Source organism: Labeo rohita, chromosome 21 (assembly GCF_022985175.1).
Source record: "Labeo rohita strain BAU-BD-2019 chromosome 21, IGBB_LRoh.1.0, whole genome shotgun sequence".
NCBI lineage: Eukaryota > Metazoa > Chordata > Actinopteri > Cypriniformes > Cyprinidae > Labeo > Labeo rohita.
In genome coordinates, this window is record NC_066889.1 from 27,127,003 (window position 1) to 27,151,748 (window position 24,746).

The window sequence follows — 24,746 nt, forward strand, 5'->3', positions numbered from 1 at the left end:
CACATAAGTTTTGGCAAACTCCAGTCTTGCTTTTTTATGCCTTTGTGTCAGCAGTGGTGTCCTCCTGGGTCTCCTACCATAGCGTCCCTTTTCATTCAGATGGCGACGGATAGTGCGAGCTGACACTGTTGTACCCTGTGTCTGCAGATCAGCTTGAATTTATTTGAAAGTTAATTTGGGTTCTTTATCCACCATTCGAACAATCCTTCTGTGTAATTTTTCATTAATTTTGCTCTTCCGTCCACGTCCAGGGAGGTTGTCTTTTTTTTACAATTTTGACAAGGTGCCAATAATTTTGTCCATTCTTGAGTTTTCTTCTCTGTTTTTTGTGTTGTTGCAGTGCATTCTAAAACAGTGTTTAGTTTTAGAATGTGTTTAGAATGTGTCACCATGCTTGTTGTATTGAAATTGTTCTATTGAAGGTGTTCAGCATGTATAGATTTATGTGCAGGTGTGGTGTTCAGACATTCACATACTGTTGGGCATTACGTAGCCTACTATGGTGTCAGAATGAGGCAAAGGTTGGGTAGTGGTATAAAAATTTCCATTGTGTGTCACAGCTTGCTTGCAAAACAAAGATGAGTGCAGGATCTAAATGCAGCATCTCTTCTTCTTTATTTATATATATACATATATATATATATATATATATATATATATACATATATATATATATATATATATATATATATATATATATATATATATATATATATATATATATATATATATATATATATATATATATTTTTTTTTTTTTTTTTTTTTTTTTTTGTAGTATCAAGCATGGCCGACAGGGGACTGTAAACTAGAGTCATGTTACATGATTTGACCGATTCAAATGTTATATAGCTAGGGCACAGATTTAAAGAAAAGCAACATTCATGTTTTCATAATCATTGGTAGTCAAAATAAAAAACTATACTAAAATTGAATTATTATTTTTTTAAAATTTACTCCATGCCTTAAAAGTTCTTGAATATAATGCTACACCCTTTCCTCACTTAGTATAAGCGGTTTACTTTACAGTTAACCGAAGTAGTAAACTATGGAAGCCCATTTCAGGCACTGAATAAAAGATAACAAAGCCGCATTAGCTCAATAATATACAGAGGGTGACCTTTAAAATGTTTGAATTTTACATAGAGAATCTTTAAAAATGGTCAAACCTAATCAATTTCAACCCTGTTAACGCACATAACCCACTGTTACTCTAAAATGTAATAGATTGACAGTAACAGGTTTGACTATTTCAAACAAATTTGCTCATTTCTAGCTAATAGTCAAGTTCACACTTGCACAAACACACATATTGTACACTTTGAAAGGATTTTACTTGGAGATTATATTGTCACTTGTCACTTGAATGTACATTATTTAACAATGGTTTTTTGATGAGGGTAACAGGGCTGACATGAAATCAGGGAACACCAATAAAATGATTTATATTTTATGGGAAAAATGCATACTTATGCCAAAAACATTGCTTAATAATGAAACTATTTAGAACAATATGCAAGTGATTTTGATATCATTGTGCCTTTATTTTGCAAATTAAAAGTCCTGAAAAAGAAAAATCATAGTGAGGGACAGGCCAAAAAACTTACCAGCATAAATGCTATTTAAATTATTTTAAATAATATTGACTTCTAATTTACTTTTTTGATGTAATATTGATGAAATCATACATTATGTTTTTAAATTACACATTTATTTGTTGGTATATTCAAGTGTTGATATAAGTCCAGCAGGATGAAGGACAACAGAGAACAGCAGAGGACCAGAAAGCTCTGAGTGACACTCTGAGCACCATTAGCACTCTTGGTGGTGCTCTGGGTGGAGCTTGAGCCCTGGGTGGAGTTTAAGATTAGGGTGGAGCTCTGGGTTGAGCTCAAGCTGTGGGTGGATCTCGAGCTCTGGGCAGAGCTGTGGGTGAAGCTTGAGCTTAAGCTGGAGCTCTGGGTGGTGGTCTGGATGATACTCTGGGTGACATTATCACCATTACACAGGTTCCCTTCACAACATGTTAAGTTCAAAATGAGAGGACTGAATGTTGTGTCATTACAAATAGATTCAGAGACACAGCCTTTGGAAAACACATCTCCATAAGTCCCTAATTAAAAGACAGAAAAAATGTGGATTCATGAGTGAAAGCTGAGATGACATAAAAAGCACTAAGGTCAAAATTGGTGTGTGAACTGTATCAAAAGCTCAAATACAGATAAGATAATCCCCTTCTTCCTTTAACAAATTCTCACCTGTTTGTGTAAGGCAGCGCCCTTCGCTCCCTGAACAGTTCAGTATGTTTGAGCAGTTCTGTCCATCACAATAGTAACACGTCTTTCCATTGGCAGTGTTATTGCTGGGATCTACAGAGGGGGAAATATAATTTGCATGGTCCTTGTTTTACTGTGCACACCACACAAGGGCTTATTGTACCAAAGATAACATATTGTCTTCATAAACCTTAACCTCAATAACTTTTTTTGGCCGATGTCATAATCACCTATAGAAAATCAAGTCCCACCCTACATTTTTGTCTGTAAAGTGCAATACCTGGAGCATCTTGCATGTTACACAAGTAAAGAAAGGCCTTCAGGTTTCCAGCGTTGATGGAGCCACTTGGACAGCCATTTGAACAATTTTTAATTACAGTTCCGTTCTTACCTAGAAAGCACAAATGAGACAGGAAAGACCAGTTCAACTACACATATTTTGATGAAAGTCTGTTTATAAATCTGATAACATAGAAACTTTCGATGAAGTATCAACTTGCAGCTGCAAAGCAGAAAGAAAAGACTTAGAATAAACTTGTAATATAAAAACACAACAATTGTTCTCATTTCTAAACAATGTTTAAATTCCAATTTACAGAACATTAATTTGAGGGAAAACAAATTACATTTTGGTAATCTATAAAAAAGTAGAAGTTCTGTGATGAGTTCTAATAAATGAACAGCATCTCCATCAGTCAATACTAATAGTACACAGTCAAACCAAAAATTATTCAGACACCAGATATAATTTTTGAGATTTTGTTTTTACTAGTGGGTGCAAGACACCATAGTTCATTTATGTAAGCGAGGATAGCAAAATAAAGTAAACTGTAGACATAAACATTCTTCATAAAGTGGACTACCAGTAAAACTGATAAAAATTTGGGACCAAAAATTATTCAGATGCTTTGACCTGACTTAAGTTTTGCTTAAGTGTTTTTTCTTTAATTGATAAATTGGCCTAATTTGGTATTATCTAATTGTGTAATTAAATTGTCATTGTCAGCTGACAGCTATTCAACCTAATTAATTTGTGAGACAGTCTAATAGAAGGATGGCATTATCAAGACAAATTTGTTCACAGTTTAACTCTGAGTTCTTGTCATATTTTATTACCATTTTCTAAAGTATAGCAAATAAACTGTGATAATGTGAGAAATGTTGAAGGTGTGTGAATAAATTTTGGTTTGACTGTATTTCAATCCATCATACTGGACTTACCAAAATATGCTGTTGCAGTGAAGCAGCTGGAAGATTCATTGCATGTTGTCTGTTTGCAAGCGTCAGAGATAGTGCCATTGCAATGATAACATCTGAACGAGTGTCCTTTAGAAATTAAAAAGAGAGAGAGACAATGAGAAATAAACGTCAATTATCTATATTTGTTTTCAATAACATTACAAAAACTATTTGTTTTTGTACCTGCAGTGAAAAGAATGAACAGAAGAAAAACTGAGATTTGCAGATCCATTTTTGATCAGGAGTGAAATTACGTGCCTGTTTCAGCACTCATTTTATAGCTTATCAGAAGGGGTGGATCTTTATGAGAAAATGAAAGTTCAACAGAAAGACAAAAAGAACACAAAAGAAGATTTTTTTTTGTTGCTTTAATTAAGCCTGGTTACAATGTAATAGCTCACATTGTGACAAAAGCAGTGTATATTAATAATTCATTTTAAAATGATAAATGCACCAGCAAGTACAGTATATAGGCTGTGAGCTATAATACAAATGGCTGTGCTTAAACTTCTTTTGTTTTATATATTTTTGTTGAAGTGGTGAACAACATAGCTGTGCTCAGTAGCGTGCACAGACCTCCGGAGGAGCAGGAGAGAAATTAGGATACTTTATTGTTGCCGATTAAAAGGGCAGGGGCTGTGCTGATCCACCAGCATCAAGCCATTGACCAAAACCAGCCTGAACAAGAGAATGCACACAGGCCAGACTTGTTGTGTTTTTGTTTTCCACAGGGGTTAAATAAATGCTGAATCAGCTGACTCAAATAATGCTGAATCTTTGCAACATGCTGTTCTACATAACAGACTTAAGTTCTACAAGCATGATCTCATGAGTATGGTATCACGTAAAGTGTGGTTCTACTAAACATACATTTACTTATGTTTGAATAGACACTGAAATGTACAATATTTCCAGCTAACCATTTTTGGTTCCCAGAGCATTATTTTTTAAAGTTCATTTTTAGTTAACCAGGAAATTTTTTATTTTTTAACGGAAATAGAATGTTAGTTTTTGGTTTGTAGAATGTTTAGTGTTTTAATGACACTCCATTAGTTGGCCATATTGGTGGCACTGAACATAAACAATGCCATTGAACCAAACAGAAATCACAAATTTTGCTTTTATTTTTGCTTTTGATTATTGCTGCTGAAAATGGTCAGTTATCATCATGTTTTGGGCTGTACTAATTGGTCGGAACGGGAAAAACATTTGAAGTACAATAGACTGACAAAAGTTAAAAAAAAAACAAGGAAAGTGCAAAAAACTGAGCAACAAAAGGCATTTGTGGTTGGCCAAACTGAATCAGGATTTCCAGGGCAAGAATCTTGACAGCATTCATGTTTGTTCTTATCATTTCCAGTCAGGTAGGTGAAATATTAGGCTAATATTTTAATTAATACTGCTCGTATGTGTCTTTATCACCTATTAACTTTAGTTTGTCAAAATATTGTTCCCTTTCCTGCTTTCTAAGTCCTTTTCTATATGATTTAGCAGCTTCCACACGTTTTTTTTCCCCCATGATTTAGACATCATAAATTAGCCGAGCAACATATTCAGTCCTTCATTAACCGTGCAATCCATACTGTTGCTTACATCCCAGTATCACAGTCTGGGTAAACAGTGACGCAAGTGTAAACCCTCTATACCAGTGTTCCCCTAACATTATTCTAACATGTTAGCTTTTTAGCTGTTGTTTTCTTTGTTAAGAACATTTCCCTAACCTCTTTATCATTACTGTGTACCCCCAGTGGTATGGAAGATGTATGCATGGACGCTTATTTCCGTATTATAATGTCTTATATGTGTTTTTATTTATAGTTTAAATAATAAAAAGTAGCACATCAACCATGATATAGAAGATTAAATGTGTCCATTAATAAGATGTTAGATTTTACGGGTACCCAGATACAGGGTCAACAAGTCAGCATCAGAATGTATGTATCTTTCATCTTTCACTTAACTTACATACAAAGGTAATTAATATCATTAGCCTTTGGCTTGACTATCAAACAGCATATGGTGCTGCTAATGTTACACAATGTATTAAAAAATCAACATCCTTAAAAGTAGAAACGCTTTGAACATAAAAAATTAGCGGAGATAATGATATAAAAAGCCCCACCCTGACCGCGGAAAATTATTACGAAATCACATGATATTTAGCATCTGCGTCAAGCGTTGCGTGCTGAATGTGCTGTCATGGCTTGGAATGCAAATTAAGTCAGCGTGAGAAAATCGCTTTGTTACTTTCGTCCCGCTCTTCGCCTACATGTTTACAGGAAACAGAGGCTGTTGTTATGAACTGCATTTGTTTGTAAATAATCAGAAACATAATGATATAATAAAACTTTTAACTGTACTCTTTTTATTTTACATTCAAATACAGGTATACATACATAATACATACAGAAATACAATGAAAACGGAAAAGTACACCATAATTCTGTAGTTATTACAGTGTTTCATGTCAACAGATGGGAGGTGTTGTTTTGTTACAAACGATCATCTGCTGCCACCTGCTGATACATAATTCTAAATGAGATTTTATACTCTTTAATTGTTAGCAGCAGATCTGGGATAAATAGTCCGTGTATAGAATGAATCTCAAAGCATAAGTTTTGCTTAGGCCATATTTACAATAAGTAATTATGTTCTAAATATCAGCATTATATAAATCAACCATACTTACTTCTCTGACTTATATATAATGCATATTAATATTCTCTTCTCAGAAGTAGTGTATGCATACACTGTAAGCTTTAGCAAAAATAACCTCAGAAACGAGTGTAAAGGTGATGCAATATTTTATTTCATAAAATGCATATATTTGTTTTTCAGTTCATCACCTAAAAAGACCAAAGATATTACAGAGAGAATACAATCTATATATTCAGTATATAGCATGTCTCGTTGAATGTGAAGAGCTGCTGATTCAGTGCAGCAGGATGAAGGAGAGCAGTGAACAGCAGAGGAACAGGAAGCTCTGAGTGACACTCTGAGCACTGTTAGCGCTCTGGGTGGTGCTCTGGATGACACTATTAACACCGTTACACAGGTTCCCCTCACAACATGAAGTGCTATTTACACCAGAAATGAAGACTGGGGCATCACAAATAGATTTAGAGACACAACCTTTAAGAACCAGTGGCGGGCCATAAAAAGTCGCTGATGAAAATAGTGAAGAAGAAAACAGTTTGAGTCAGAGTCAAGTTGGTCATTGGTATATGTGCTCTCTATAAAATGTGTAAATGTAACAGAGAGAAAGATAAAGACCTGTTACTGTACCGCAGCGGTCTTCACTCCCGGAACAGTTGAGTTTATTTGAGCAGCTCTGTCCATTACAATAGTAACACATCATTCCATTGGGTGCGTTATTGCTCAGATCTACAGAAGGGAAAACAGATTTGCTTGATTTACATGGTCCTGATCTTACTGTGCATTACCAAATAAAAGCATTTTGTCTTCCTAATCTTTCGTAAAAAAGTAACAAGTCACTCTGCCTGTAAATCAGCATTCGTTTTTCAGCTGACGGCATGATAGAAAATAAATCTGATGTAATCTGATTTTTTTTTAACATTAAATGATTTATAAACTGCACTAAGGAAGTACAGTAAACTACCTGCATCTTGGGCATTACAGTTATCTGTGTTACAGCACGTAGGATTGACTCTTCCAGCACCGAGGTTGATGGATCCATTTGGACAGCCACCCGAAGCACAGCCTTTACCAATCACTGTAACTCCGTTGGCTGAAAACACATGAGTGATACGGGAATCAGCAGTTCATCTAAACATTATTCTGATGAACAATGTATTTATAAATACGTTAACATAGAAAGAGTTTCCAATAGTGTATCGAACATAGTATTGCAAGCTTTGCAATTATTAATGATCTCTCCTATTCATACATTAAGGTCCAAAAGTATAAGACCACTATTGAAAATGCTTTAAATAATATAGTATTCTCATTTCATGTGATTTTTAAAATTTCAAATGATATTATGATTTCATTATAGAACATTCTATGCATGCAATTATTAATTGTGTCCAAAAAAGTAGTTGTGTATCAGGTGAGTTCATTTCTATCTATACTTACCTATAAATGCTGTTCTGAAGCAGCCAGTAGATCCAGTGGGACACTGACTTGTCATACAAATGCCTGACACACCTGGGCAGCCGTAACAGCTAAGAGAGTGTCCTTTGGTAATTAAAAAGAGAGAGACAGTGAGAGAGAGGAAGAGAGAGAGTAACTCATTTGTACCTAGTAACATTAGAAAATCTATTTGTATTTTGTACCTCCCATAAACAGAATGAACAGAAGAAAAAATGAGATTTGCAGATCCATCCTTGATCAGGATACAAATGAGATAACGTGTCTGCTTCAGTGCATACATTTTATAGCTTATCAAAGGGGTGGGTCTTTATGAGGAGGATTTTAACAGGGGTTTAAAACATTTCTGTAATCAGACACATCAGCTTACACACAGCAGGTGTGAAACAAAAACTGAGGTTTTAAAGACCTATTAGATTTAAAAAAAAAAACTGTAAAAAGACTGTAAAAATGCTACAGCACAAAACTGTTAAATGGTTAATGGGTAAGTTCTTTTCTAAAATGTTTTATTTTTTAAATCTTATATCATGTGGTTATGTGTTTAAATTATGCATGAATATTCCCAAACACTATGCCAGTGTGATCTCTGCGTGAGATATGTGATTGTCATATTTTTATAAAAATCTAAAATACACGTTTGTATTAAAGTAAAAGTGGATGATAAATACGCCTTTCGTATAGAAATAAATAGCAAGCACTTTGAGTGTCTTGTTCATCATATTTATTTTCATATAAAAACACAGAGCTGAAATTATATCATGTTTATCAGCAACACAGCACGTGAGTGTGATAACGCAATATCCGCCTTTGATCTCGTAGGTGTCTGTTCTACTTCTAGAGGTCAGAACTGTCCGTCTTGACTGCACTTATTTCACTCCTCCCCTCACTGCAGCCACCTACTCTCACCTACATTTCAGGCGCATCTCAAACGAGCCTATTATTACGAAATCACATGATATTTAGCATCTGCATCAGGCGTTGCGTGCTGAATGTGCTGTCATGGCTTGGAATGCAAATTAAGTCAGCGTGAGAAAATCGCTTTGTTACTTTCGTCCCGCTCTTCGCCTACATGTTTACAGGAAACAGAGGCTGTTGTTATGAACTGCATTTGTTTGTAAATAATCAGAAAGATATTTATATAATAAAACATTAGATTTAACTACACTCTTTTTATTTGACATTCAAGTACAGGTATACATACATAATACATACAGAAATACAATGAAAACACAAAAGTACACCATAATTCTGTAGTCTTACGGCGTTTCATGTCAACAGATGGGAGGTGTTGTTTTGGTACAAACGATCATCTGCTGCCACCTGCTGATAAATAATTCTAAATGCGATTTTATACTCTTAATTGTTAGCAGCAGATCTGGAATAAATAGTCCCTGTATAGAATGAATCTCAATGCATCAATTTTGTTTATATTTACAATAACTAATTATGTTCTAAATATCAGCATTATATAAATCAACCATGACCAGCGTGCTCAAGTTTGCTTACTATTTTTTAGTTCAGCTGTTCTTTTTTAAGTTTATTGTACTTCTCTGACTTATATAAAATGCATATTAATATTCTCTGCTCAAAAGTAGTGTATGCATACACTGTAAGCTTTAGCAAAAATAAATCCAGAAACGACTGTAAATGTGATGCAATATTTTATTTAATAAAATGCATATATTTGTTTTCAGTTCATCACCTAAAAAGACCAAAAATATTACAGAGAGAATACAATCTATATATTCAGTATACAGCATTTCTCATTGTTGAATCTGAAGAGCTGCTGGATTCAATGCAGCAGGATGAAGGAGAGCAGTGAACAGCAGAGGAACAGGAAGCTCTGAGTGACACTATTAACATCATTACACAGGTTCCCCTCACAACATGAAGTGCTATTTACACCAGAAATGAAGACTGGGGCATCACAAATAGATTTAGAGATACAACCTTTAAGAATCAGTGGCTGGCCATACAAAGTCGCTGATGAAAATATTGAAGAAGAAAACAGTTTGAGTCAGTCAATTTAGTCACTGGTATATGTGTTCTCTATAAAATGTGTAAATGTAACAGAGAGAAAGATAAAGACCTGTTACTGTACCGCAGCGGTCTTCACTCTCTGAACAGCTGAGTTTATCTGAGCAGCTCTGTCCACTACAATAACACATCGTTCCATTGGGTGCGTTATTGCTGAGATCTACAGAAGGGAAAACAGATTTGCTTGATTTACATAGTCCTGGTCTTACTGTGCACACAACATTATAAGTGCTCAATGTACCAAATAAAAGCATTTTGTCTTCCTAGTCTCAATTATTAATGATCTCTCCTATTCATACATTAAGGTCCAAAAGTATAAGACCACTATTGAAAATGCTTTAAATAATATAGTATTCTTATTTCACACAATTTTTAAAATTTCAAATGATATTATGATTTCATTATAGAACATTCTATGCATGCAATTATAAATTGTGTCCAAAAAAGTAGTTGTGTATCAGGTGAGTTAATTTCTATCTATACTTACCTATAAATGCTGCGCTGAAGCAGCCGGTATATTCAGTGGGACACTGACTTGTCTGGGTACAAATGCCTGACACACCTGCGCAGCCGTAACAGCTAAGAGAGTGTCCTTTGGTAATTAAAAAGAGAGAGACAGTGAGAGAGAGGAAGAGAGAGAGTAACTCATTTGTACCTAGTAACATTAGAAAATCTATTTGTATTCTGTACCTCCCATAAACAGAATGAACAGAAGAAAAAATGAGATTCGCAGATCCATCCTTGATCAGGATACAAATGAGATAACGTGTCTGCTTCAGTGCATACATTTTATAGCTTATCAAAGGGGTGGGTCTTTATGAGGAGGATTTTAACAGGGGTTTAAAACATTTCTGTAATCAGACACATCAGCTTACACACAGCAGGTGTGAAACAAAAACTGAGGTTTTAAAGACCTATGAGATGTAAAAAAACAAACAAAAAAAAAACAAACAAAAAAAGAAATAAAAAAAACGTAAAAAGACTGTACAAATGCTACAGTACAAAACTGTTAAATGTACCTACTATATATGGTGCATGTAATTTTACCGTTTTTGGAAGTGAAAAAGAATGTATGATTTACAGCGAATAACTAAATGGACATTCCCAGAATTTCCTGCATTACCTTTCAAATTTGATGTTTTTTTGTTGTTGAAATAACAATGTTTCTCCTTAGTATTTTCTTATCAGTTTTGTACATTAGGGTTGTGTTATATTTTTGTTGTTAAATGAATGTTTATCGCATTATTTCAGTTTCATGTGTGTTACCATGATGGTGTTTAGTGTTTGTGTGACTGTGCACCTTCTATATATGAAGAGTTCAGATGCAAAAGCCTTTAAGTCCATCTGACGCTTTTCTTCAAAATCAGCGTTTTTATCATGCTCCTATGTATAGCTTTTTACCTAAGTACCCGTACTTCTGAGGCTGGGATTTAGTGAGTTTGAAGTAAAAGTATTTGATGGATGTATACTATGTGTTGAGAGCATTCACTCAGTATCATTATCTAATTTTTGACCGAGATGGCTTTTAGAGGGTTTTGCATCTGAACTCTTCATATGTTAATATGTGACTTTCTCATCACCACCTGCTTTTGCTGACTATCAGTGTATTATAAAGGTACAAAACAGATTTCAGCACTTCGATAGGTTGGCATATTAACATTATATCAGTTAATGAAATTACGGTATTTAGATGTAAAGTTAAAACCAAAAAAATATATGGTATTTTTTACGGTAAAATTCTGGCACCCACAGCTACTGTTTTTTACCGTAAATTTTTTTTTTGTTAGATACTTATTATTTGATCTAATCCATAATACCTATGTTTTTAATATGTTGGTATAACAGTCAACCTTTTGTCTTCTTGGATGCGATTTTGCATAATGACATTTCAATTAAGGAAGTGTTGTGATGCAGTTGCCTACAAACTGATAATTTATCTTGCATCTCAACACATAATTTGACAGGTGTCACACATTCATGTTTGCATTGGAAAAGCTTTAACTAAATTATGTATGGAAGTCCTTTCATTGAAAATGAATATAAAGCAGTTTAGATGGCAAGTTTTCATATGAAAATATTCAGTGGTCAAAATTCAAAATTTACCACTTGCAAATTAACCCTAAAAAAAACCTGAACAGAACACCCTTGCACAAAGATGTTATGCAAAACCACATGCTGTCAGACGTCGTGTGCGGGAAGGAGGAGTAGGGACAAGGAAGTCAGGAACACGCACTTTATTAATATAATCCATACAAGGGAACAGGAACGAACAGGAACAGCAGGGAAACCACACGCAAACACAACGAAAACAACATTAAATGACTTTAAGAAAAACCAACGAAACAGTCCACAGGGGTGTGACACGCATCTTCTGCCATCTCACACTATAAATAGACTCTCTGTTTCTTTTATTCCTTGCTGTATTCTTAGCGTTTTTCTCTTGTTGGATTTTCCCTGTGTTTCGACCATTGCCTGTCTGCTTTTGTTTTTACGTCTTTAGTTTGCATTTTTAGATTTATTATTTGGACTTCTGTTTCCTTTTGGTTTTGACCCTCGCCTGTATTTTCTATATTCTGTTTCTGTTTTGCCCATTAAAGTCTTACACTGCTTATGGAACCTACTGTGTCTTCAATTTCCAGCATGTCACAGCTATACCAACATTTTAAAAATGTATTACATATTAGATCAAATTATAATTTGATCTAACATGTAATAGGGCCTGTTTAACATATTGCAGGTTTATGTAGCTAATTATTACATAAAAATACTTTTTTTTACATCATGCTGTCTATAAAGCAAAATACTTATTCTTATCAAATAGAAAAGGACTTATGATTAAATAAAAAGAAAATTGATTCATTATTTGCTTTTTTTATTAGGCCTGTAAACTGAAATATTGCATAGACCATTTTGTTAATTCAACTATTTTGAAACCCTTTTTCTATGCTCTAAAAATGATTTAGTGGCTTTATAAATATTACATTAATAAATAGCTATGCTAACTTATTAAAATCTCTGAATATCGTGTAAGTGATTAAGTTGGAAGTTTAAGTTTCCAACATTTTATTGTCATTTTGTCTATTAATTTTATGAAAATATTTGCCAGTAACAAATTTGCTTTTTAATCTTTTCCAATAAGTTTAAATAGATTTTTACACTTTATTGGCATTTTATTTTTAAAAGGCCATTTAGTCAAATTCTTACATTTAGGCTGTTACCAAGCAAATGAAATCAGTAAAAACAATTCGTCTTTGCAATACAAATGAAACACAGAAGCTACATCTGAAGTGGCGTTTAGATGTTTTTACACACTGTTTAATGCAGATCATTAATGCATTTAACCTGCAGTTACAAAACAATGTTTTGATATTTTAAACATTAAACGTTGAATACTGATATTTGAAATGATTTAAATAATAAAGATAATTTAAAAGTGGAATTAAAACCGCCAGTATGAATCATTGCGACTGAACCGAATCATTTAAATGGTTGAGTCATTCAGGCACGAAACACTGTCATGTTGCTCAGAGACGCAAAACAGTGCTGTGTTTGGAATTATTTTTGTTGGCGAAATAGAGCAAAAACAGGTAATATTCTGACTGCAACGTAAGTCTCTTAATTCTTGTAAAAAAAAAAATCAATATCACATTTGTAATCATGGTAATTTTTATCGCAGACGATATATATCGCACACCCCTACTTCCAATAGTGTATAAAAAAGTTTCAATTCAATCTGTTTTTTCCCCCCCCTTTTTAACTTTGATTTCTATGGTGAACGGAACACGACGGCAGGGCCACCAAAAAAATAACACACAATAATATTCTTATATTATATTTAATTAGTATTAATAACTTTTATACAGATAATATATACATATAGAGGGTATCTTTCAAACTAATTACAACAACACACCTGGCCTTCTAGTAAAGTTAGCTTTACCAATTTGCCTCCTGGGTGGTTGTCTGTGTATTATTTGTCCTGTGTTTGTGAATTGGTTGTGCACTCTCTCTTATTTAGTTGTGTAAGATGTTCATTTTCTTTTTTTCTTTGCTTTGCATACATGCAGGTTACATTCTGCATGACAAAATATATAGAATGCACAGTGACCTGATGATTCTCATTCTCATTGTGTAAAGTTTTTTTTATTTAATACAACATTATTACAGTAGTAAACCATGTTTTTCTATGTTTATACATGTGAAGACGAGCGGGGAGTGTACAATACTAGATTTTTTTAAAAATCTAGCCAGCAAACACATGCATAATATAATAGCATCGTAAACTTTAACCTACCATGCTGTGTGACCATAGGCTATATAATATGATGAAATGTTAATAAATTACATGATGTAATTTACATGCATCAGCACATTCCGCAGATAGCCATAAAATCAAAATAGAAATTTCTTATAATATATTTTACCTAGCTGACAAGGATCACTCGGTTGCTTTGTGTCAAACTCAAATGCAGTTACACCGCGGGTTTTTGACCAGCGAATGTGTGCAATTTGTCCATCATTAAAACGACGACATCACATTACGTCAACATCACACCGGTGTGGTGATGCATTATATGAACCTAGTTTGAGCCGTTCTAAGAGATGCGCTTTTTAATGCCTTTAATTGGTTAAATATTTGTTAAAAAGACAAACAGACGTAAAGGGTTACCAATAGCATTGATTTATTTAAAAAAAAAACTCACCCCCAAAAAGGGCACTTCCGAGTGTAATTACAAAAAAGGCATGCGCTCTGCACAGGTTGAGCCCTACCTGTGCACCTGCCTGCACGACGGCACCCAAATGCAAGTTAGAATCCATCTTGGCGCCGCTCATCGGTTACTCATGAAAAATGTATTTATTTAAGAAGAAAACAAATAAACAGATATGCTTCAGTTTTCGTTTACAGCAGCACACTAAGCAGATTAATGTTTGTTTTTCTTGCGGCAGTGACAGCGGAGGCCACACGGAACACGCAGGACCTGCTGAATGTGAGCGAATTCGAAAGCAAAAGTGAAAGTGAAAAGCGAGAAAGCATCGGAAAGCGAAAGTACGCTTTCGAATTGAAATCCCAGACCTGGAATCTGTTTTGATTAAGAGCAAGCATTCATGCAAATATTCAGTGAATATAAAGTAATTCATTAATTTCAATCCATCATCCATCAATCCATTAAGTAAACTGTTTTAAATATCAGCATTATATATCAGCCATCTACCAACCTGCCCAATTTCGCTTAGATACTAACTTAATTTTTTTTTAGCTTGAATTATTTATATCATCCTATGCTCAACATTAGTATGTTGAACAGAATACGAAATAGTATTTTGAATAAATAGTATGTTGAATAAATGTTAAATTAATGTGTGCATAAGCTTTATCCAAAATAAACTCAAAAACAAGTGAAAAGGCGACACGATTTTTTATTTCATAAATTGCATGTATATCTTTTTCAGTTCATCACATCACACCAAAGATATTACAGAGAGAATACAATCTATATATTCAGTGCAGCGTGTCTCATTGTAGAATGTGAAGAGCTGCTGGATTCAGTGCAGCAGGATGAAGGAGAGCAGAGAACAGCAGAGGAACAGGAAGCTCTGAGTGACACTCCGAGCACTGTTACACAGGTTCCCCTCACAGCATGAGACGACACCTAAACCAAGAATCAAATCTGACGCATCGCAAAACGATTTAGAGATACAGCCTTTTACAACCTGTGACTGGTTTCCAGAAGTCCCGGGTGAAGAGACTAAAGAAGAAAACAGTTTGAGGTTTAAGTTGGGTCATTGGTATATGTGATGATCTGTACCAAATGTTGGAACATAACAGAGAAAGATAACGAACCCGCTTCCTTTTCCAGATTCTCACCTGTTGCATTAAAGTCCCTGAACAGCTCACTCTCTTTAAGCATCTCTGTCCATCACAATAGTAACACTGCCTTCCATTGGAAGTGCTACTGCTGGGATCTACAGGAGGGAAAATAAAACTGCTTTCTTTATACGATCCTGGTTTTACAGTTTGTCTAATCTTTCATAAAAAGGTAAAAATTCACTCTGCCTATAAAGCAGCATTCTTTTCGGCTGTTCCATCTTGCCTTTTTTCTTGTTAAATGTTCTATAAATGCTTTATTTCAGTAAGATTTGATACCTGGAGCATCTTGGCCATTACAGAGATCCGTGTTACAGCACACAGAAGAGATTTGTTCAGTGCCCAAGTTGACGGATCCATTCGGACAGACATCTGGAGCACAAGTTTTAACCTTCACTGTAGTACCGTTGCCTAAAAACGCACAAGTGATACAGGTATGAACAGCTCAGCAGAACATTATTTTGATGGAAAAATTGTGCTGACATATTTATAAACAAGAAGTGTTTCCAATAGTGCATCAAAAGTGCAAACTTTGCAATATTAATAGTATTTATACAATGAGGTCTGAATGTGTAAGTGTTTTTCTCCTTTAACACAACTGTTTAAATTTCAGATTATAATATCATAATAATTTCAGTAATCAAAAACAATCTATGTCCAGAAAAGAAGTTTAGTCAATTATAAATTGCAATCTGTCATTGTGGACTTACCAGTAACTGTTGCGCTCAAGCAGTTGTTAATTCCAGCGGGACACTGACTTGTCTGGGTACAAGAACTCAACACACTTGTGCACTGATAACAGCTGAGAGAGTGTCCTTTAGAGAGAGAGACAGTGTGTGAGAGAAAGACATCTCTTTGTGCCCAGTACAGTTACAAAAACTATATTTTGTACCTCCGCTAAACAGAATGCACAGAAGAAAAACTGTGATTTTCAGATCCATCTTTGATCAGAAGGTGAATGAGATGGCAAAACCTGTTTTAGTGTCATATTATAGCTCATGAGAAGAGGTGGGTCTTTATGAGGAAATGAAGTTTAATTAAAAAATGAAAAAAAAAAAAAAAAAAAAAAAAAAAAAAAGACAGAAATCAGATTTTACTTTACAATATTACTTTCTTCTGCATTCCATGCGTAGACAGGCAAAGGGGTAAAAATGTTGTTCATATACAGGTTAAACTATATTTTAGTTTTAGTTTTGTTTTTTAATTTTTGTTTTTTTCCCAAAAGTTAAAAAAAAAATTCATGTTTCCTCAATCTTAACAGAAACTTTATCTCTACATACGCAGAATGTTTAAGATCAACCTTAAGATGAAACATTATTGCACAACCAGGCAAGAAATAATTCCCATTCTTTCCCCTCCGTGTGTGTTTCCTCAATCTTGTTTGTTTCAACCACACAAAGTAAGAATGTTAAAGGTATGATTGGTGAAACCAAATGTGACCCTGGATCACAAAACCAGTCATAAGGGTAAGATTTATACATCAAATGAAAGCTGAATAAATAAGCTTTCCATTGATGTATGGTTTGTTAGGATAGGACAATACTTGGCCGAGATACAACTATTTAAAATCAGGAATCTGAGGGTGCAAAAAAAAATCAGAATATTGAGCAATGCAGCTCTAGAAAGTCAATAGCAAACAATGATTATTCAGTTGACATCAGTTCATTGTTAATTCAGTTTCAGTTTCAATAACTGTGTAAATTCTATCAATTATAGAATGAGTTTAATTCATGTATAAACCAGGTCTGGAGAAAACAGAGATGTCAAATATCAAGTGATGCCAAGCCAAAGGCAACAGGACCCCAAACTCCACTGGTGACAAAAACGGAGAAAAACCTTGGGAGAAACCAGGCTCAGTCAAGTTGCCAATTCTCCTCTGGACATGCTAATTGCAATTAAATGCAAGTGTAGTATTCTTTAAACAAGAAATAAGAAATAACGTCATTAATAGTGTCTCTCCTAAATGTGTGCTTAAGTGACTTTGAGTAAACAATGATTACTCTGTACTCTGTACACGGATGTAAAATACAGTACATTACACATGCATTAAACAGATCCTGTACTTCCTTCTGCCAGTGTCAAGAATGTCATGTAGAAAAGTGACATTCTTGTAGATCAGTTAAAAATCAAAATGCTGACGAAAATCAACAATAATTTGAACCAAGCACACAAAATAGATGTAAACACATTTAAATTTCATTGCACACTGTATAAAAACATTTCAAATATATATACTTTGAATGTAATATTGAATAACAATTGAAGGCTAAAACAGCTGTAGGTGCTTAAGTTTTTCACTTTAGCAAATACAGGTGGCAGCAGATATCTTTTGTGACAAAATAACATATCTGCTGCCATGTACTGATAAATGCTAAATGCAGTTTGTATTATTTTTATTAAATTAACCGTCACACCATTTTATTACCAGTTTTATTAAGACATTATTTATTAGTTTGTTGTAGTTTTTTTTTGCTTTTGAAGGACTGTAACCTATATGTCTGTATATCAGATGTCTTTACTTGAAACCCAGAAATAAGGCGATGATGTGTTGCTGACGAAAAATTAAACAATGATTTGAACTAAGCACTCTTAAGATTGTATAGTTTGTTATATAGTTTTTATGATATTTTATTCCGTATCTGTTCCTAAAAACGTTGGATCAGTCTGTTTCTGTATGTATTTCTTAAAAGTAGCATTCTAGGTTTGATTCACATAAAAAGCTGTTTCCACTCTTCCCCTCTAGATGTCACCCTCGAATTTTCTTGATGAACCGATCATCTCTCCCTGTTTACTTCTGGTAAAAGAATGAAATATACACGATGAAAGATCAAATACGTTGAAAGATAGAGTTGTACTGAAATATGTCATGTAATCACCCAATCAGTGCCTCAGTCTTGGAAAGAGTCAATAAAATAGCCTTACATCTGACATCAAAATGTAATTGAGTGTCTATAGAACTCTAGAGTGGGGTGTATGCCAAATATATCATATGTTCATTAATTTTTTATTTGTATGTCTGTAATTAGATTTTTTTTAAAACTAGAATATTGTAATTTTGACATATCCACCTTATTTTCCCGTAAAAGCGGGAAAATAAAGCCATTTGTAAATTTTATGGGTCTCACTTCTATCACTTCAGTCGCACTTATTTACATGTTTTCAGTAGTTCAGCTGTTTTCAGTACTTCTCTGACTCATATATTACAGACGATAGTATTACAAATGGAATGTTTTGTGCTTACATTGTAAGCACTGTAAACTCAGTAATAAGTTTAAACGTGATACAATATTTTATTTCATAAACGCATATATTTTTCAGTTCATCACACATTGACTCTTCAATCACTAGAGCCTATATGCAGGAACTGCATGATGTGTATTACAAATCTATATTCCAACAGCTTGAATATTACGCTCACAAACATAGTTACAAAAAATAGGAGTTATATATTTGAGCATTAACATTGTGTGTTTGCTGCAGCTGTAGTTGTAGCTGCTGTATTCAGTGCAGCAGTATGAAGGAAAGCAGAGAACAGCAGAGGAACAGGAAGCTCTGAGTGACACTCTTAGCACTGTTACACAGGTTCCCAGAACAACACGAGATGCCCTCAACCTTAGGAATCAAAGATGTGGCATCACAAATGGCTTTAGAGACACAACCTTTTACACCCACTGACTGGCCTCCGAAACTCGCTGATGAAAAGAAAACATAGGTGGAGTCAGTCTAAGGTATCGTATTTCAGCTGTATCAAACGCTCAAGCATAAAAGAGATAATATCAATCTTTCTTTACCACATATTCACCTGTTGCTTTAAAGCAGCGGTCTTCACTCCCTGAACAGGTCATTATGCTTGAACAGCCCTGCCCATCACAAGTGTAACACGTCTTTCCATTGGGAGCATTGCTGTTGGGATCTACAGGAGGAAAAAAGATCCTCAATGTACCAAAAAAAGTCTTTCATACAATTAAAGAACTTTCAATCTTATTTTTTTTTCCTGTTAAGTGTTCTGTAAACAGTAAACCGTTCTGTTGACAGTAAAGTGCATTACCTGGAGAATCTTTGTCATTACACAGGTCTGTGCTACAGCAGTAAGAAGACAATTTTATATTGCCGAGGTTGATGGACCCACTTGGACAGGTAGCCGGAGCACAACTTTTAACCGTTAGTAAAGAGGAACTGACTCCTAATGCATCTAAAAAACATGGATAATACGTGAATGATCATTTCAGCTGCATGCCATTTTGATTGAAACTGTGTTTATAAATCTATCAAAGTAGAAAATTAACATGATGCATGGACTCAAAGCTGCAAAGCAGAAAGAAAAACAAAACTCTGTAAGATAAAATGAACACTAGTGATTTTTTTGTTTACATTTACCAAGTGCATCGTATGATTATCCTGACATGTTAACTTGCCAGCACTGGCTAGCAATATTTGACCGAATGGGTGATAACGACCATCATTTCAGTCAGTTAAGGCTTGTTGGATGAACAATCTGCCCGCTTTAAATCAGACACAGAGATAAAATAGTGCGGTAAGATTGCATTTATTTGAATGAAATGATGAGAGAGATTATGCAGTTTATACTAAACATTCTATGCATGCAATTATAAATTCTGACAGCCTTATTTAAATTTACTCTGTCACAGTAGCAGTGAGATATAGCAGCATCTCTGTCAGTAAATTATAATAGTACATTTCAATCCATCATACTGGACTTACTAGCATATGCTGTCGCAGCAAAGCAGTTGGAAAGTCCATCAGGACATGGTATCTGTTCACAAGGGTTTGACACACCTGGGCACTGATTACAGATAAGCGAGCGTCCTTTAATAATAAAAGAGAGAGACAGTGAGAGAGACATTAGAGATATGTTTTAATACACATTCAGGCTGTTTGTATTTACCTGTGGTGAAAAGAACGAACAGAAGAAAAACTGAGATTTGCAGATCCATCTTTGACCAGGAGGTGTGAATGAGATGCCTTTTCAGTGCTCTTTTTATAGCTTATCAAAGAGGAGGGTCATGAGAAAATGAAAGTTTAAGAGAAAGACAATTTTATAAGAAGCATAGATATTAAAATGCATATTTGCCCATTTTAATGGAGAGTCCAGTATGAAAATATATGTTGTTCTTTTTAAGAAATTTATACTTACGATAAAAAAAGAAAATTCTGTCATGTTCTAAACCTGTATGACTAGCCTATTTCTTCACAAAAAGCAGGTATTTTGAAAAATGTGTTTTTTTTTTTTTTTTTTTTTTGTACATACAGTGAAAATGGAAGTTTTTGGTATTCATAATGTCTGCTTTTTGTGTTCTGCAGAACAAAAATGACAGTCATTTAGGTTTGAAATGATATGAGGGTGAGTAAATGATGAGAGAGTGTTCTGTTTTTTGAGTGAACTATCCCTTTAAGTATTCCTGTTAATAATTTGCTATAGATAGATTTCATGAAATGATAAATGCGGTAGCAAGTACAACTGCTGTGCTCAAAGTTCTTTTGTAGCATGTTTTAGATATTTTTGTTTTATTTTAAGATCATTCATTAAAAGAAAATCACTTTTGTTTGCAGATTTGCTGATTCACCAGCTAGACCAGAATCTACTCACATGAAATTCATTAAAAGTATATACTGGCCAGACTTGTTTCTGGTTCTTAGCAGTGGTTTCTTTGGAACTGTATGTCTGTCAGCATTTGGTGCTACTTATGAAAGCCTAAGGTTGAACTGATGTTATAATGGAATGAGAAACATGTCAAAAAAATAATTTACATTCTTTTTTCACTTGAATAGACTTGAGAACTTTGCCAATGTAGCCAAACACATTAAATGTTAAATAAAAATAACAGCAAATCCCTGTGAACTCAAATTAATGGTGGACTAATGTAATAGAAGTTCTTAACTAATCCAAGAATGACTGACCCCGAACATCCATTTTTTTCTGCCATAGAGTTAAAAAACAAAAACAAAAAAAAGGTAATTCTTTTCTTAGAATTGTAAGATTAAAACTCCGAATTTTAAGATATAAACTTACAAATGAGAAAAATCTCCAAAAATGGAGATGAGGATTCAAAATACATTTTTAATTTTTTATTCCATGGTAGGAAAAAGTTCAGCAAAACTTTAAATTAAGAGAAAATTAAAAGAGATATAAAAGTTGCAAACTTTTTTCATCCTGTGATGGAAACAAAACAAAAAAGGAATGTAAACTTAGATTTTTGAGGGTAAAAAAGCCTAAATTACAAGATGTAAGGTGCTTGGGCATGGTTCCCGGAATCTGTGCCTATGAGTACACCCTAAATGTGACACAAGAGCAAAGAACAAATGGTTGCTTACAATAGTCACTTAGTACTAATCTATTATTTTGATCATATTCTAGAGCATTTCAATTAGTTTGAAAGCTAAAACCAATTTCATGCTCCTTTATGTTTTAATGCATTTGTATTAATTGTGCTGCTGCATTTTGGGTCACTTGCAGAGGTTTGATTGCACATACCACATGTCTGGCTAGAAATTTAATCCATCATTGTTTTTCTACTTCAGTTTCATGAATCTGGGGTAATACCAGGGCGAAATAATATTATTTTTACTTTATGCTTACTTCTATGTAAGCATAGAACACATTTCTTATAAAATATGGGTTCCATGGAACTTACTTTCCAGAAATGCAGAAGATTTACTTAACTGAAATATTAAACAAACAAAAAAAATGAAAGTATTCAGAATAATGAACTTGACACAATTTCCAGCACAACATCATTTAGGTATCTTGAGAAGTTCTGTATGTAGACGCACCTTCCAAAAGTATGTAAGACTCATCTTTTTGGCAATTAAAGTATGATGATTGTGCTGTGTCTGGTATTGAAGAATGTGACCAACCTGCACAAGCATATTAAAACTTGTTATTTTGTGGTTTTGAGATTGTTCTTTTGAAGGCATGTGGTGTTCAGACGTTCACACGCTTTTGGTGCTACTGAACTACAAAAACTGAGGAGAATAGACAGAGCAACATCATTTGTGTGCAAAATGTGGTAAGAGAAGTTTTTAGATGAGAAAAAAAAGTTGAAAATCAATTCGAAATTCGAATCGGTAGTGTGTTTTTTGGTAATTGTTCTGTTGCAATATGAAGCACTTTTCAATGAGTCTGGTGGCATTTTCTTGAACACTGTTTGCCAATATGACACTTCTGCATTCATTCTGCTGCCAAGATCTTTCGTTATCAATAATGATATTGAGACAGTGGCAGGCATGATGGCATGACACTACCTCCATCATGCTTTACAGATAAGGTTGTATGCTTTGCTTTGAATTTGCAGTTTTCCTTTTTTTTTTTTTACATTATCCTCAAATTATTTTGACTTTATTTTCGTAATTTTTACTCTCCTGCCACCTTAGATTTGTGGTTATGTTGTTTTTGAAAATGTTCAGGAGGCATGTCGTGTTCAAACGTTCGCACGCTTTTGGTGCTACTGTATTTGTAGGGTGTCAAAATCATGCAAAAACTGAGGAAAATACACAGAGCAACATCATTTGTGTGCAAAATGTGGTAAAAGAAGTTTTTAGATGAGAAAAAAAGTTGAAAATTAAATGCATTTATTTAAACTCCTTGTTGAATTGGTAGTGTTTTTTGGTCATTGTTCTGTTGCAATATGAAGCGCTTTCCAATGAGTCTGGTGGCATTTCCTTGAACATTGGTTGCATTCATTCTGCTGCCAAGATCTTTCATTATCAATAATGATAAAACCAGTTCCAGAGACAGCCATGAATGCCCATTCCATGACACTACCTCCATCATGCTTTACAGATGAGGTTGTATGCTTTGCTTTGCATTCGCATTTCCTTTTTTCCTCCACACTTTCTGCCCTCTGCTTGTCCATCCATAATGGACATACACTGTAAAAAATAAAAAACACAATTTGTTGAGTCAGCTTAAAATAATTTGTTACCCTGCTGCCTTAAAATTTTAAGTTCAGTCAACTAACATAAGTTTAGTCAACTTGAAATGTTAAGTTGTACTAAGTAACAACTTAGATATTTGTGTTTGCTAAACTTAACAGATGGGTAAGTAACCCAGCTGCCTTAAAATTTTAAGTTGATTCATCTCAAACTTTAACATTTCAAGTTGAAATTTTTTTGAGTTAACTGAACTTAAAATTTTAAGGCAGCCAAATTATTTTAAGTTGACTCAGCAAATTGTTTTTTATAGTGTAGGAATGTCTTCCAGCATGTTTGTTTGACAAATAAAAAGCTACGCACTGCAACAATAGGGTTCAAATAATTTTTGCCTACAACATACAACATTCCAGAAACATATCATTGCAAAAATGATTTAATCTCTTACTTATTTGCTTATTTAAATCCAGACGGTGACTTAGGCAGTGTATGTAGACTACTATGGCGTTTTAGTGCAACGTTAAAAAAAAAACCCAGATCACGAAATTAAAATTACGAGACTAAAGTCAAAATTACCAGAATGGATTTGAAATATTTTATTATATTTGCATGTGCAATACAGGCTATACTCTCAAAATATTATGACTCTCATCTCGTAATTGCTGCAACTTTATTCTTGTAACTTTTTTACTTTATCCTCAAAATATTTGAGGATTAATTTTGAAACAATTACCACTTTAATCACGTAATCTTAGATTTTCTTTTATTTTTTAACGTGGCACTAAACCGCTGCAGTAATATACAAACACACACTCTTGTAGTATATAGTCTATACTTGCAATCAAAATGATTAAAACCCCAGCGACTGCAATCATTTACACTTTTTTTTTTTTTCAAAAATTTTGTTATAAGTGTTCCCTACATGGTTTTTACGCCAGATTCACGTTTGTGAACTTGAAAGCGAATTTGACGCATCGATATAAGCTGTTTGTTTAAGTGAGCAGCGCTGTATTACTGACTTGAACTTTGCACGCAAATCATCACTGAACTTGTGCTAATGTTTCAGCCTTAAGAACAAGTTTAACGAGATCTGCTTTCTACATTGCACCCTCCATCATGTGTTCACGAAGCTAAGGTAAGTTTTTCTCTTATACTCCCTGCTTAAAATCTATCAGGGTATTGGGAAACTTTGCTTGTTGCTTAAGGTTTATCCAGTTTCTTCAGTAGTTGCTTAGCTTATTAGTTATTGCGACTTGCTGTGGTAAGTTTAACCGGGTATCAGCAAGATGCTTGTTTTTAAATCTGGCTGTTAGACATTCTGTGGGTAC

At 34.1% G+C, this 24,746-nt stretch overlaps 4 protein-coding genes across 4 annotated transcripts; all 4 read right to left on the minus strand.

Annotated features, from left to right (window-relative positions):
• Positions 1-1,429: 1,429 nt before the first annotated feature.
• LOC127152909 (ly6/PLAUR domain-containing protein 3-like) lies at positions 1,430-3,747 on the minus strand. Its single transcript, XM_051093805.1, has 5 exons — positions 3,699-3,747; positions 3,498-3,602; positions 2,557-2,667; positions 2,259-2,369; positions 1,430-2,113 (listed from the first exon to the last, which is right to left on the minus strand). The coding sequence occupies exons 1-5, from the start codon at positions 3,745-3,747 to the stop codon at positions 1,698-1,700; spliced, it is 792 nt and encodes a 263-aa protein (XP_050949762.1). The 3' UTR covers positions 1,430-1,697.
• A 2,105-nt stretch (positions 3,748-5,852) lies between these two features.
• LOC127152911 (phospholipase A2 inhibitor and Ly6/PLAUR domain-containing protein-like) lies at positions 5,853-10,405 on the minus strand. Its single transcript, XM_051093807.1, has 5 exons — positions 10,353-10,405; positions 7,611-7,712; positions 7,135-7,263; positions 6,789-6,899; positions 5,853-6,680 (listed from the first exon to the last, which is right to left on the minus strand). Exons 1-5 carry the CDS (start codon positions 10,399-10,401, stop codon positions 6,448-6,450), a joined length of 624 nt encoding a protein of 207 aa, XP_050949764.1. The 5' UTR covers positions 10,402-10,405; the 3' UTR covers positions 5,853-6,447.
• A 4,775-nt stretch (positions 10,406-15,180) lies between these two features.
• Positions 15,181-16,493, minus strand: LOC127152916 (cytotoxin 1b-like). Its single transcript, XM_051093815.1, has 5 exons — positions 16,421-16,493; positions 16,239-16,343; positions 15,808-15,939; positions 15,529-15,626; positions 15,181-15,409 (listed from the first exon to the last, which is right to left on the minus strand). The coding sequence occupies exons 1-5, from the start codon at positions 16,467-16,469 to the stop codon at positions 15,368-15,370; spliced, it is 426 nt and encodes a 141-aa protein (XP_050949772.1). The 5' UTR covers positions 16,470-16,493; the 3' UTR covers positions 15,181-15,367.
• A 2,421-nt stretch (positions 16,494-18,914) lies between these two features.
• Positions 18,915-20,483, minus strand: LOC127152912 (urokinase plasminogen activator surface receptor-like). Its single transcript, XM_051093808.1, has 5 exons — positions 20,435-20,483; positions 20,251-20,355; positions 19,577-19,720; positions 19,331-19,441; positions 18,915-19,220 (listed from the first exon to the last, which is right to left on the minus strand). The coding sequence occupies exons 1-5, from the start codon at positions 20,481-20,483 to the stop codon at positions 19,030-19,032; spliced, it is 600 nt and encodes a 199-aa protein (XP_050949765.1). The 3' UTR covers positions 18,915-19,029.
• Between the last annotated feature and the right edge of the window lie 4,263 nt (positions 20,484-24,746).